The sequence below is a fragment of the Passer domesticus genome, chromosome 2, assembly GCF_036417665.1.
Source record: "Passer domesticus isolate bPasDom1 chromosome 2, bPasDom1.hap1, whole genome shotgun sequence".
Lineage (NCBI taxonomy): Eukaryota > Metazoa > Chordata > Aves > Passeriformes > Passeridae > Passer > Passer domesticus.
This window is the reverse complement of record NC_087475.1, coordinates 67,544,228-67,559,250: the sequence shown is the minus strand read 5'-3', so window position 1 is coordinate 67,559,250 and position 15,023 is coordinate 67,544,228. Positions and strand designations below refer to the sequence as shown.

At 33.9% G+C, this 15,023-nt stretch overlaps 1 protein-coding gene across 9 annotated transcripts in view; it reads left to right on the top strand.

Moving 5' to 3' along the window:
* NBEA (neurobeachin) overlaps nt 1-15,023 on the top strand; it is a 452,703-nt gene that overhangs the window by 344,828 nt on the left and 92,852 nt on the right. For all 9 annotated transcript variants that reach the window (XM_064409011.1, XM_064409015.1, XM_064409017.1 and 6 more), the window contains 2 exons: nt 8,663-8,780; nt 9,672-9,774. In XM_064409011.1, coding sequence (XP_064265081.1) covers nt 8,663-8,780; nt 9,672-9,774 — 221 coding nt within the window. The remainder of the gene's footprint in view (nt 1-8,662; nt 8,781-9,671; nt 9,775-15,023) is intronic.

The following is a 15,023-nucleotide window of genomic DNA, read 5'->3' as shown; positions in this document are numbered from 1 at the left end:
GTTCATGCTGTGTCCGGATGCAATCCTATGCCATGTGCTTTGGGATGACCCAGGTTGGACCAGATCACTATGGTCCCTTCCAACCTGTAGGAGTGTAGGAGAATGCCCCCTAATGACAGAGTGGCTAAGCTAGCTTTTGTCCCCCAAAAAAGGAAAGAAGCCCAGAAGTTTCTCCCAATGATCAGGTGAAAAGCCACCTTATAGGACCCCAGAGACTTCACTAAAACCTTGGGGTCACCTAATTGGATAGAAGCCAAAAAGTCCCGCCTGGGCCATAAGGTAGAAAAGGAGAGAACAAAAGGACCACAAGGCTTTTGTGAATGTGTTTTCTAGCAGGAACAGACCTCTGTACCTGGCTCGGATTTTCTGTTTATTATTTTGCCTTTTATTAAACCTTTTTGTTTCAAACACTGCAGCAGAAGCCATCCTGCTCATTCTTCGCCTCCAAAGGTAATAGCTAAGCTATCCTTGGGTGTATTAGGTTCCCTTTTGAGGGACAAAACAGAACCTAATACCAACCCAACAGATTCTGTGATTCTTTGAGCTGTAGAATTTTGAATTTCTTGAGGATTTTGCTTGAATGTTACAAACTGTATTGCAGAAATTTTGGGGATGATGAGGATGTTGTAGATGTACTATATACATCACTGAAAAAATGAATATATTTATTTTTTGCATTAAAAAATTATTTTTAAATCCTTTGCTAATATTTCAGGAGTAGAATGTGCTATTATGATATTCCTAAATATTGGGACTAATGAAAAAGCCTTTGTATATGAAGCTGAAAACAAAATATTGCTGTCTTTTGATTAATCTTTTATATAGGAAGAGATATTAGGAACATAGAAAAATTAAGCCTGGTAGTAGAAAAAATTGCATTCTATTGACTTTATAGATCTTAAATCATGTGCATTCTACGCTAAATAAATCAGATGTGAAACTATTAAAATGCAAGATGCTTCCACCTATCTCCTGTATGACATTAAGTTCATGCCTATAAAAAGAGGGACATGCAACTTTCTACCTTCATTTGGTAGGAAATGTGTAATGTTTAACAAAACCCAATATTTACACATTTCCTAAGACCAGTTGTAATGCCTTCAGTTATTATAATGTTAAAAATTGGTGATGTGGTACGTTTGAGTATTTATGTACTTTTTTATTGCATTGAACTTTTGAATAAATATATACAAGTTCTGGGGAAAATAAACAACGAATCAAAACACCCAGAGAATTTTATGATGGCTTTATTCTTGGGAAAGAATACATCATATATTTAGGCATACCATACATTCTTTTTTCCTCAAGCTATTTCTATGTTTTTTTGCTTCTGCTGCATCTTTTCTCAGCTAAAACTCTCACAACTTCTGTGAAATCCACCAATAATACAAGTTTAATAAAGCTGCATTTTTTGTCAAAGAAGTATTTATTGAATAAATATCCTGCTTTGGTTTCAACTTACAAGCATTTCATAATACTGTGTTCTCCCTGAATTTTTAGATATTAAGTGTCCTTTCTTTCAGTTGCCTTACTTTTGTTGAGGAGAATGGACCATTTAAGAGAAAAAGAAGCTCTCTATTTTTATGCCTCAAAAAAAGTCTGGTTTTTCTCAGATCATATCAATTTTATGTCTTTTTTGGCATGACCACTAAACTGTAATTTGTGTGGTTCTAATTGAATTAATTTGATTGCATTTCACTGCTGGGGCAGAATTGCCCACAGCAATTTGAGTCTGAGATCACCACTCCCCAGTCTGGATTGATCTTTGAGCACGAAATGTAGAGTGAGAATGGAAACATAGTTCTGTTAACATTTCTCACTAGATTTGAGTCTGACATCCCATTGTTGCCAAAGTCAACAAAAAACCATTTTAAACCTTGTGAGGTAACTGACACGATCTGCTTCAATCCTATGGCTACCAGAATTACTTGTGAGATTTTGCCCCATTATTTGTTTCTTCAGCCTCTGTGTTTTGAGTTGGGCTGTGCTCTAATATGGCTTTATGTGGCAGTAGAATATATTTGCCTTCTGCTTCTCCATATGATGGCGATGGCCCCAGCCAGCACCATCAGCTTTATTCATGGTTTTAAAGTTCTTAAATCAGTGGAGGCTCTGCTTAAAATGATAATTGCTGAATGTGTTTGAAAGTAGAGCCTAAAAAAGGCCTCTTCCTACCTTTTCTAAGGTGATAATATCTAAATCTTCTACGTCTTCCTGATGCTGTTCTTCCCAAGGATATCAGTCTATAGCTGGCATTTCAGGAGTTGCCTAAATTGACAATCTGTTTTCATTTTGCATAGAAAGAAAGCTGTGCAAAGGCACAGAGATCAAAATTTATTATAAAATAATTATTATTTAGAATTTTCTTTGCACCTATCTTTATATTTAAAACTATGCATGGGTGTTTCACAAATGCAGTGTCAGAAATGATCCATTTAGAATATATGAGATATTGGAGTAGGGTTTTGGTTTTTTGCTCTAATTACTTTGCTGCAACTACTCCTCAAAAAAATCCCAATATCCTTTCAATTCCTTGCCAAAAACACAAAATCATAATGTGCAAAACAATTTTGCTTATAAAAAGAGGAAAATGGCCTTCAAGTGGACCAACTTCAAATAATTTTGCAGAAGATTGCAAATGAATGTGGGAATAAGAGCATCTGTTACTTTAAGCTGAGTGGGCATTGTTTTAATGGATAATGAAGTGGGTTTGCTGACCAGAGAAATCAAATTTAGAAAAGGTTTGGATGAACAGAACCTCATGTTTCAAGACAAGGGGCCTCTTGAAAGCTTATAAAAACATTGGAAGTAGAAGTATAAGCTGAGAATATTTGGCAAGGAAATAAAGTCCAAAACCACAAATATAATATCTGCATTTTTTAGATCCCTGAAGAGGAGGGGAAAAATGAAACAGGAGTGCCAATATTTATTTAAAAAAAAAAGGTCCTAAAAAATATTTTAAAACTAATGTGAGTTGAGAAATTATAATGGCACATAATACTCAGCTCATCCTGCACAGCATAACATTACAAGAGCTACTTGGAGGAAAGCTTTTAAGACTTACAAATAACAAAACATTTTACACAGAAGCATGTTATAAAGAAGGGGAAAAGAGAGTTTAATGTAGAGAGAAAGTGAGAACACTTTACTAGACTAAAATGTGCAAAGATGAAGTGATAACAGTATTTTGGTGAGATTTTAGAAGTATTTAATATGATTATGGGACCAAGAAGATGTTCTTAAAGTTGCCTAAATGTATCAAAAAGTAGTAAGAAGTCAATGAAAAACAAATTAAATTAATTTGAATTGTTCTTTCTGTCTATTTACATTCTCTGATTCCATTTTTAAAAGCAAAATACAAGGTGTTTCATTATTTGAACTTACCTGATTTTGAATTTTCTTAATAAATATAACTTCTTTTTACACTTGTCTATCTTGACATGATATATCCCTTGTTGTAGTGGACACTTATTTTTCCTGCTAAATCTAATAGTTGATCATACTCAGTACTTCATCAAATATTTTGAAATTATAAAATGCTTACTCAATGTGGTATTTCATAAACCCTTGGAGTGGGATTTCCATGCCATCAGTGTCAGTCATCTCAATCTGTATTTAGAGTACATGAAGCAATCATGCAGTCTGCCATGTACCCTTGGTTAACTCTGTGTTGTTAGATTGTTCTGGAGAAGAAAGTTTGCTGTGTGTTCATAGAAGCCATTTGTCTTAACCCATGAGGACCTGCATTCAGAATTTCACATTTTTCTTGCTGCAAATTGCAATGCTAGACAGCTCTTGAAAAAGGGAAATCCACATCCCTGACAGGACAGAATGATTTTCAGTAATCAATTTCATGCATTTCTGATCTCTAAAAGCATATAGTGATGCCAAACTATTTTCTAAATGCCTATTTTGTACCTGGGCCAGGTACATAACCACACTTCTGTGGCTGGCTGTAGATGGCACTCTGATGAAATAACCAAACACTGTACGTCATTTTTGTGGGAAGTTCTCCATGTTTTCACCACCATGGAACGTGTTCAGCGAAGGGCACCAGGGCTTGTGAAAGGACTAGAGAACCTTTCTTGTGGGAAATAGCTGAAGGAGCTGGGGGTGTTTAGCCTGGAGAAAAAGAGGCTCAGGGGGCACCTCACCACTCTCTACAAGTCCCTGAAAGGAGGGTGCAGTGAGGTGTGGGTCAGTCTTTTCTCCCATGCCTGCAGTAAGAGGGCCAGAGAAAATGTCCTTAAGCTGAGACAAAGGAAATTCAGATTAGATATTAGGAAAAGTTTTTTCATATTTTTTTCACTGCTCATCAAACAAACCCACAAAAAGGCAAATATATTACACGTTAATGATACATACATTTTGCACTAGATATAAACAAAGCTTAAAAAATATTACAAATATCAATCAACACTTTCATTGAGAAATCAGGTTAGAATTAAAATATCCTGAATTAGAAATGTGGTTTCAAGAGACAAATTATGAACTTTCACTGAAAGCTGTGGATTCAATTTACATAAGTAGTCATTAATGAATTACCCCAAAGAGCTATTTTGAAAGAAGGAAATATGTAAAAATTCTTTGCAACAGACAGCAAAAGTGATCGTTCTTAGTAAAAAGTCAGTGACTGAAAATAGATAGGATTATACAGGCTGTTTTCCTTGATTTCTTTGTAGCACCTGATTTTGTGATTACTTCAGTTCCAGAAACAATAGTCAAAATAAAAGGGCCAGAATATCCTTTTGCATGGTGTGTCTGGTGCTATGAGACAACAAAAAATAGCATAAAGCAGCAAAAATGAGCCTCAGTACTTTAATGTTCCTTCTGTGGAGAATCTACCAGGTTTCAAGCAAAATGGATGCTAGTATTTCAGGTCTTCTGGTTAGTGCTGTTAGTGAATTCCAGCTGTTAATTAACAACTCATTATCAATAATTTAATATCTACTGAAGAATTTTTATGATTAAAAATGTATTGACTCTTAATTGAAAGGAAAAAAAAATAGCTTGATTACATCAGAAATAAAATTAAATAATGGAGCCTTCATATCTGATCCAAATAGGAAAGCACTTGGGTAATGATTCTGTTTCTCTTCTATAGAGCTTTCCATCTGCATCCCATGCTGTTTTACTAACCTAATCTAAATAATTCTCACCAACAGATGTATTTCCATAGTACAGAATCTTGAGTTTTAGAGACTTCTTATTCCCTTGTTAGGTGAGAGTTTCATCTTGCTGCAATCAGTTCTAGCAAATTGGTGTCTTTAAAACATACACATATTCCCTAAGTGAAAAGGTTTTACACGGAGAAATGAGTTTTAACCAAACAGCTGCAGCTGATACTAAAATTGAAAAGTGTGCTTAGTTCAAATGTAGATATTGGCTGGTTGTTTTTATTTTAATAAAAACAGCTTATCTAAGATGTATCTAAAATTCTGGGCTTACTCACGATTTTTCAACTATTAAAACATGCCTAGGCAGGAAGACTTTGCAAATGTTTTTGGAGGAAAACTCATAAAATTATCAAAATTAGGAGTACTGACTTTAAGTATAAACAACCAAGTGTTGGAACTCATGGAAATATTACTTTCAGATAACTTAGTAACATAATTTCAGTGTATTAGCATAGTGAAATGGTTTTATGAATAATGTTTTTATGAATAATGAAAGATACAATACATACAGTCTGTAAAATATGTAAAATAGATAAGACTTAATTAATGTCATATGAGAAAGTGAAAAGCTAAAGATCATTATGGAAGAAGAAGAAAAAAAAAATATAAGCCTTTTAAAGGGTTCAAATTCAGAAAAATAAAATTACTTTGAATTAGCTGTTATAACAGCAATAAGAAAGAATCCTGCTACAATGTCAGTATCTGCTGTAAATTGTAGGTATCTAATAATGGGAGGTTAATGCATCACAAGAAAATGGTGTAAGATGAATGTTATGGAGGATGGCAAAAATGGGTAGTATATCTTGGACAGGAAAATGTTGCAACAGAAATACTGAAATAATTCAGATAATTTGATAATGGCAAGATAATCTGATATTTGTAGGACTAATAGACAGTTAAGAAGAGTGTAATTGAGGATATTAATTGAATTATAGACTCCTTTATTTCCTCTGATTTCCTATTCCATTCTACAGTTTTACTGGAGTACTATCATATGCCATTCATTTAATAGTGGGTTGAATGTACCTCTGTGTAGTTGCAATTGCTTTATACTTAATTAAAAAAGAGGAGGAAGTAAAAGGCAAGCAGTGTATGATTGGTATGCAATGTGCTTTTAGTGTTGATCTATAATAACTATGTTGTGGTGTATATCAATACATCATAAATATATAATTGTGAATCCTCTAATATGTTAATATATAGAATATAGTTAGTAGTTAACATTTCTCTTTAGAAAAAACAACTAGAAACATTTTTGATACAAAAAGTGGTTTCCTGAAGTATGACACTTTGTCAAAAAGCTAATTATTTGGCAAATTTTCTGGCTACTGGTTACAGCTATATACTTGTCAAACTCCTCTCTCTGAGAGACTGTTCTCATATTTTAGCTTTTTAAATGTGTGCAGTTTCTTCTGACTTTCTTATCTTCAATTTAAAAACCTGTGTATTTACAAAAATTATGTATCAGATAGGAGCAGAATACATTTAAAGAAAGAGAGGCATTAAATCTTCAGACTCATTGTTCTTATCCACCTGAATTTCACAGATGTGATACCAGCAGTATCCGAGCATCTGATCTCAATGAAAGAAAATCAAGGAAATTTGGTTTATTTAGCTTATCAAAGAGAAGGCTAAGCAGTAAGTGGATCCAGTCTGTAATTACCAACAGAAGGAAAAGTTACCTGATACCAGAAAGCTCACAGACAAAAGTGTCACAAGATCTATCAGAGTTCAAAGGAAAAATAAGGTGCAGATTTTTAACCATTGCAACAATTTAGTGTTATGAGGTAGCATTCCACAGCTGACCTGTGAGTGAATGGAGGGAGCCCATAGTCTTTTGCACATGTCTGGGTGACCTCCAAAGAATCAAGCTCTTTCCATTCCTCCAAACTGTGTTTAACTAGTGTGGAAAGCTGAGGTGAATGAAACAGTACAATGTTGATCTGAGTTCTGTCTGTAACTTACTGTCATGTAAACAGTACAAGGGAACGCGGTGTTTCTCTAACCGGTCTCTATCAAGGACAGAAATAATCTCAATGCTTTTCCGTGTCCTGAAGCACTTTTTTGTTGCTTTTATTAACATCCTTTCTGAAACAGACTAATTGTGGTTATGAGAAAAACTGAAATTAGCCTTTTCATGTATGGAGACATGTTACTAACTTGAAGCCGCATCAGTGAAAAGATTGAAGAAATACAATTCTCATTTCCTCAAGCATGAAAGATCACTGACAGCAGCAGCATATGGCCTCCCTAACATTTTCCTGTTCAGAAGCTGGGGGAGGTCATGATTAGGGAAAGTAAAGACTTCGGAGGAGTGAGTAAAGCGCTACGACCTGGTGTACGACAGTTTTTGTGTACCTAATGGAGAGCAGAGAAATTCAGTCTCCTCAGTCTGAAACATTCCTTTAGGGAAGGTGTTCACAATATTTCTTTGTTTCACTGAGGCTGCCATTCTCTCAGTGGCTGCAGCTTAGGTAAAGGCACAGTCTACAGAGCCTGGGAAATGCAGATGAGTGTGGTGAGGATCCCCATTACAAAGTGACTCCTAGGAATGCCATGGCAGAGCCTACCTGAGCAGAGGTGCAGAGCTGAAGGGAGCTTGCCAGCTGAGGAAAATTATTGGAAAAGAATTGTTCTACAGTGCATGATACAGATGAGACAAGTTAATAAAAATAGCATCTAATTAAATTGTGTCTGTCTATATTTTGAACATCTGGAACACTGAAAGAAAAGTGAAAAAATGTTATTTTATATGAATATCTAATCTTATATTAATACACGCAATTGAGAAAATTTAAAACAGGAAAAGCAATGCTATTTTTTACCTATTTTATTTTAAAATATTTTCACAATAATTTTAAAATGCAAAATTAAAATTGTTAAATTTTGTCTGTGGTTTGGGATATTTGATGTATCTAACTTCAGAAAAAATATTATGGTGGCATACTGGTTTTGCTAAATTTTGTACTTATTAATAGAATGGGAGGACTTGTAATTTATGACCCTGAAGTGGATGTGAATAGCAAGGTATATTATTTTGGTTGTTCTTTGCACAAGGCAGCCCTCAGAAGTAAATCTGGTATCTGATAGATAACTGCCAACTTTGTCATGCACACAGCTAAGCATAATTGCAGGTGTGTCTGTTTCCTTGTACTTGTTTGTAGAGTTTGAGTTTTTGGTGTATTTGAGGGAAAAAAATAACATATAATAATAATTATAGTATATTAAAATAATGAAAATAATAATTTGATGTGACGTATGAGAAATAGAGCTTAGGAGTATCAAGTTACAGTAATTACTGATTTTCTTCTAACAGAGGGTCCTCCTTTTTTTGCATTTCTTAAAAATATTCAAGTTCAAGTCACTGTTTTTAAGTGTTAAAGGGACACGATTAACTTGATTGATGAGTAAAATTTCTTCTGTTCTTAAACAATATTTTATCAAAGAATTCCTACTAATAACTCTCACCTTCACTTTCTTTAAAGGTCCTTGCCTATACTGAAGGCCTTCATGGAAAATGGATGTTCAGCGAGATTCGAGCTGTTTTTTCAAGACGTTATCTTCTCCAGAACACAGCTTTGGAAGTGTTTATGGCAAACAGAAGTAGGTCACCGTTTGTATTTGTTGCATAAAATTGTGCTAGTAGTTATTTTGTGTTTTATTTATTAATTTTAAAATTAAAACTCTGCTTCTTTTGATAAAGTGCTTATGTCTGTTCTATAATGCTTCCTCTTGTATGTGCTCAGTGCAAATTTTATTAAAATCAATCATATAAATCAATCTCACTGCTTTCTCTGCAGCAGTGAGATTTATTTACAGAACCATATCATTGCAATTGGTAAATTCTTCAAATGTTGGATAGGAAATTTGCTTTGTCTCACCTTCTCCTCAGTTGTCTATATGTTTATATATTGTCTTAAGTTTATATGTTTATGTGTTCCACTAAATATTTTAGTGGAATATATAAAAGGATATTTCCTTTCCTAATTATAAAATGAATTAAAAAGCAATAAATGGATCCACTCAGTTTTCTGTATGTGCTACTCTGAATCACAGTTCACTGGCTGGTGAGGTGTATAGTGGTCTTCTACCCCCAGGATCTCTGACGTAAGTTTTGATTTCAGCTGGAAATAGAATTAAACAATTCCTTGTTCCTGACTGTTTTAAGGAAGTAGTTAGAAAAGCAAATGCCATGCCAGCTAATGAACACCTTCTCAGCCTGATACGAAATTTTATGAGTAAACTGTTGTGAGGTAAACAACAGTCTGGTCTTCTGCAAAATGGGAGACTAATGCTAAAATGTTAACCAGCTAATTATACATAGGTGTGAAGAATGTCAGGAATGTCTGTTGTACCTTGGATCCCTAGGAGGATAAAAGTGGAACTGACTTCTCTCCCCAAATAAAAAACCTGAGCATTTAAAAAATATATGCAGTTGAAGAAACAGACTTCTGCAAATGTTTTACTGGTACATATTTTTCTTTCTTCATTTAGCCTCTGTTATGTTTAATTTTCCTGACCAAGCAACAGTGAAAAAAGTTGTGTACAGCTTACCACGTGTTGGAGTAGGAACCAGCTATGGTTTGCCACAAGCCAGGTAATTTAATTAACATAGTTTTTATATTTTGTGTTTATTGTATTATACAGTTGATATTTTAAAAAATATTGGTGCTAAAACATTATTCCTGTCAAGAAACTCTAGACTTTTTTCCTTAAGGTTAGTATGAGAAACATTACCCTTTACTTACTATATGGCCTGTTAGTATATGGAATAGAAGTAAAAGGAGTAAAAGATAAAAAAATAAAAGAAGTAAATTAGATAATTCATTTTTTTCCTTTTCAATTACAGGAAATAAGCACCTTCTATTGAAAATACTTAAACCTTATCTCTTCAAAGTCTGGTTTCCACTCAGGTTTTATAATTGTATAATCAAATGTTTATCCTTGCTGTGATTGTCAGGCAGGATGCGAAACTGAACTTAACCAGTTTTTGTGTTTGCTGAATGTAAATTATTCTATATATATAAATGTGTGGGATTTTACTTCATTTTTTATCAGTGTAGTGGCTATTTTGCAATTTCCAAATTTCCTCCTTTCATTATATTTCAGTATAATGCATTCTTCTTCTTTTCTTTCCAAAATTGAGGAGCATATATATTTTTGAAAGAACAATTAGAGTTGAGTTTTAGAAATTTTCCCATACTATGGACAACTACAGTTTTTTATTCCCTCATAAACATCAACATCAAATCAGCCTATGGCCAAAAATAAGGCTGGAAAATATCACATCTTATATTACAAAAGTATTCCTGTTTCGGGGATAGGTGAGATGATCTTCATGTGTATTTCACTGTGTTGGAGAGGGGAAGTTTTTTTGTTTGTTTTTCAGTTCAGGATTAACTTCTGGTCAAAATAAGACAAAAATAAAGAAATATGAGGTAGTGGGGAAACAGCATATTAACAAAACATGGTGTCTTGGGCTCAGACCATTATTTGGCTTGATTTGGCCAAAAAGCCAATGACTTAGTCATCAGTGTAGTGTCTGGGATGTGTGTTCTCTTTCTTTAAGAAATTTCCTACAAATTAAAACTTCACATTGTCGTTGTTTTACCCCAGTGCAAAATGTGGAAATACTCTGAAGTTTCAGAGCATTTGCAGATTGGAGAACTGTTTCATTCCCAGATGAACATCATTCCCTGTCATGAGCCCAAGGGTCTCATGATACCTAAGGCTTGATCTCCTGAATGTGCTGAAGTCTTTAAGCAAACTGCCAAATTTCTCAAGTTTTCAGTGAGATCAAGGCAAAGTTGGGGCATTTATTTGGAAGGCGCATCTTGTTAATATTTACATTGTTCTTCCATATACTAAAGTAAAAGGAAATGCTGTCTCTAAATGGAAAGTAATAACATTCTTTTCTGAAATAGAAATGGCCACATATTCTAGCACAAACAAAATGCAAATTTCTCAATCAGAATTTCATATTTACAGTGACATTTTTTACTTTTGAAATTCATATCCTTTGTGCATTATTCAGTGAATAATTGTCTGAAAAGTTTGTTGATATATAATTATTTAGAAAAGTTTCAGCTTCAATATAATATGCAGTTATTTCCATACCTTTTTGATTAAAGTTCAATTTGAATCGAAATTAGGCTTGCTAGCCTTCAGAATATATCTGGCATATGGTAGTGAAGTCATTTTTCTTTCTTTTTTTTTTTTTGTGTAATCAGGGTATGATTTATGCACCATAAAGTCTCCATAATCATGGTTATTTTCTTTTTCCCCCTGTCTACATACTCTTATTGTCTTCAGTAGGATTGCAGTGGAATAACTGAGGAGAAATCTGGCTCTGTAGCTGCTCTGGAGTCAATCTTTTGTTGATGTTAGAATATAGTTTTCCTTCCTGTGAATATGTTGGCTCTGGAATGCTAATTTTTAAAATTATGTTTATTTGCATAACTAACATAAGGCAAAATTATGCTAAGTAACCAAAAGGAGCTGCTATACTGAATAAAATATTATCCTTTTTTTTATCATCACAGTTTTCCAGATTTAGTTGTAGCTTAAAATATCTTAACAAAAGAAGACCTCTCTGGTTGTTTTGCCTGAGTTCTCTAATTCTATTTCTGCAAGTAATATTTCCTCTGTGATACTACTCTGATAAATGTCACCTAGAGTTAATTACAGTATCATATAGGCTTGCACTCATGATGGAAACATTCCAAAGAAGTAAATTACTTTTAATGCAGTACATGGTTTTTAAGTGTATTTCTATTTTCCTGGTGAAATCCTGGAATGAAGAAAGGTGAAAGGAAGTAGAAGTAAATAGAAATATTTATGATCTAATAGCTTAAAGGATTAGAAGCAGGTGAACCATTATGACTTCCTAAGACTTTACAGACCTGCTGTTCAGAGCAAGCCTTCAGTTTGCCACTGCTGCCTTTCCAAGCAGCCTGTTTAATGCTTTGATTCAGCACAGTTCAAGCCTGTGCTTAATGTTACAAAGAAGTAATTACATCCTTAAAATCAGTCACATGTTGGAGACTTCAGTGTGATTTGGTAATCAAATTAGTCTGTCTTTGATAAATTTTCACTGTTCCTGAAACATGTTGCATTGATTGTAGTTTCCTTATGACCTTGCCAAATGATACAACTGGGCAAACAATACTGTGTCTTTTAACTTCTGCAGCTCCATATGATTCTACATAGGTAGAGTAATATTCACTTTTTTGGCATGGTATTATCAGACTACTTTTTATGGTTCTAACCCCTCAGGTGTAATTTACTGATGTCTTTTTATTGAGGGCAACATAACAGCTCAGAAATCAACTGTGAGCTGCCTGATGGTTTCATAGCCTACAGAGATCACTAAAGATACTGATATCTTCCTCCAAAATTCTGTGGGCTATTAATGCATTAGAGAAAACTGTGGTTTCAGTTAATAAAATCAAGAAATTAATTTTTTTTCTGAAAAAAAAAGTATTTTGGCTGTTACAGTAACTATATTCAACATCAGCTCAGCTCTGCCATGTCAGCAGCTTGGTGATGGATTTCCAGGTCTCAATACAGCTGATTGCAGAGGTTGAGTTTTGTGAAGAGAGGGAGATGGAACAACTAAGATATACTTTATGCTATCAAAGTATAAAACCCTTCTTAGAACTTTGATTAAAATGAATGTTGGTAAGTTTTTTGCCTTTCCTTGGGAAATTACTTTCCCAAGTCTTTATTTTTTTTTCTCTGAACAGGAGCAACACAATACATAATATCATGCAGGTGCAAGATACTTATATATTTTTTGTATGAGATTGCATTGTATCTAACTAAATTAAAAGTGACTGTGAAAGGGGGTGTGTTATAGTCCACATATGGAATATATATAACATCCCTTCCTTCACCAAAATGGCCTGAATTGTTTTCTAAATAAATTTAAATGTATAAAAATTGAAAAACTGCATCATTTTGTTGTACATCAGAGTCTTCTGCAGTTCCCATTTGAGTAGATATTTCGTGGCTCTCTAGAAGCAAAGGAAGCACATTTATTTGTGCATCTTCATATTGGTGATGGCATATTGAAGAAAGAAATGGTTTGATCAAAGTTGGGTGGTTTTAGCAAAACAGAAAACAGTGGGTCTTCCTGTGTTAGCTGAAACAAGCAGGTGTGGAACCAATTTATTGCGCATAATTTCTTCCAGTCTCCGCTTAGAAAAAGTGAATCTTTCAAACACGGTAAGTATGGAGTAAATAAGGATGTTTTTAGTATATTTTGATTTTCTGTAGAGTTCACTCAAATCAAGCATTCAAATGCAAAGTCCAGCACTTGACAGTTTATAGATTTTTGAGACTCCCTAGGAGATTGTGAATAAAGTTTGAAAGCAGCTACTAAGCTGATACATAAATATTGTTTTGTCATGGGAGGAACAGAAAGTCTGTGACATAAATGCTTTGCAAATTTAATGATCTGCTTAGTATTTTTGTTTTCTCTGTTTATTAATTTGTATGTAGCATTGGTCAGAATTTACTGGAAAATACATGTCTTTGAGAGTTGTGCTGTAAAAATAGTTGTTATTCCATGAAATGTAATATTAAATATGATTACATTTGGATATTTCTTTAGATACATTGTTTCATAAGCATTATAGAAACAACTTTAAAATATTTTCTCTTTGTCTTTGTGTACTACTAAAGTGTATTTACATTTGATATCCTATAGTCTACTGTAAAATAAGGCTAGCCAAGCTGGCAAGACCTAACATACCATTATTTTGGTATACACTTGCATGGTCATTTTTACATGCCCAATTTTGGAAGCTGAAATATGGCAGACATTGAAACTTACACACTGGCAATTTAGACAAAAAATTGTAATAAGTGTAGTACACCCCAATCACATGCCAATACTCACTCATCCTTTCTCAGGAAAAAGAGTTTAGTGCATCATCAGGAGTATGTGCTCGTAGAAGTAGACGGTTCACATTTTTAAACACTGCCCAGTTTGACACCTTGTATATGACTAAGTTTTAAGAAGATACTTGGCTTCCAGAGTCTAGAAATAACACACAGTGTGCCCAGGGTGCAGCTGAAAGCTGAAGCATTGGGTGGCCCTTGATAAGCTGTGTAAATACTACTCCATACATTCTTCAAATTCACTGAATTCAGACTACCCATTAGGAATTGTCTTTTTTACTGTTGATGTTCTTAACAGATATAAACATTTCTCTATTTTTACACATTTCTAAGATCTAAATTTCTTTTTAAAAAGGTATCTGAGAACAAGAATTTATTTTCTTTTAAAAAAATTCATTGTCTTTATCCCTTTTTTTAGGCAAGAACTATTTTTTCTAGAAATGAGTTTTGAACAATGAAACTGCTTCTGCTTGTTGCAGATTTTTTTCTTTAATGCATTAGTCTAGACGGACTGCAGTCCCCTATATTGTACCAACCAGGGACAGTATATACAATGGTTAATGTAAGACTTGCTGCATGGTATTTATTTATTGTGATATTGTCAAACTGAATATAGAAGAGTTGAGGTTTTCTGCTTTTCTCTTCCTTGGCATGTAGTTTGATTATTTTTCCCTTAATGAGCCATGTAAGTTTCAAAAAACATGTGGAAAATGAGTATCATAGACATTCCTGCTCCTCTTCTACATGTGAATGAAATGCAATTTAGTAGTCATTATGAAGAGACAAGCAGATGAACATGTGAGCAGATAACTGAGTAAAATTTGTTTCCTTCAGAAACCAGGCTATCAATAGAAATCTTCAAGCTTACTGGGATATAGGAAAGAATCGTGGATAGTTGACCATAGAGGAGGTGTACAAATTGTGTAATAAATATAGTCAACC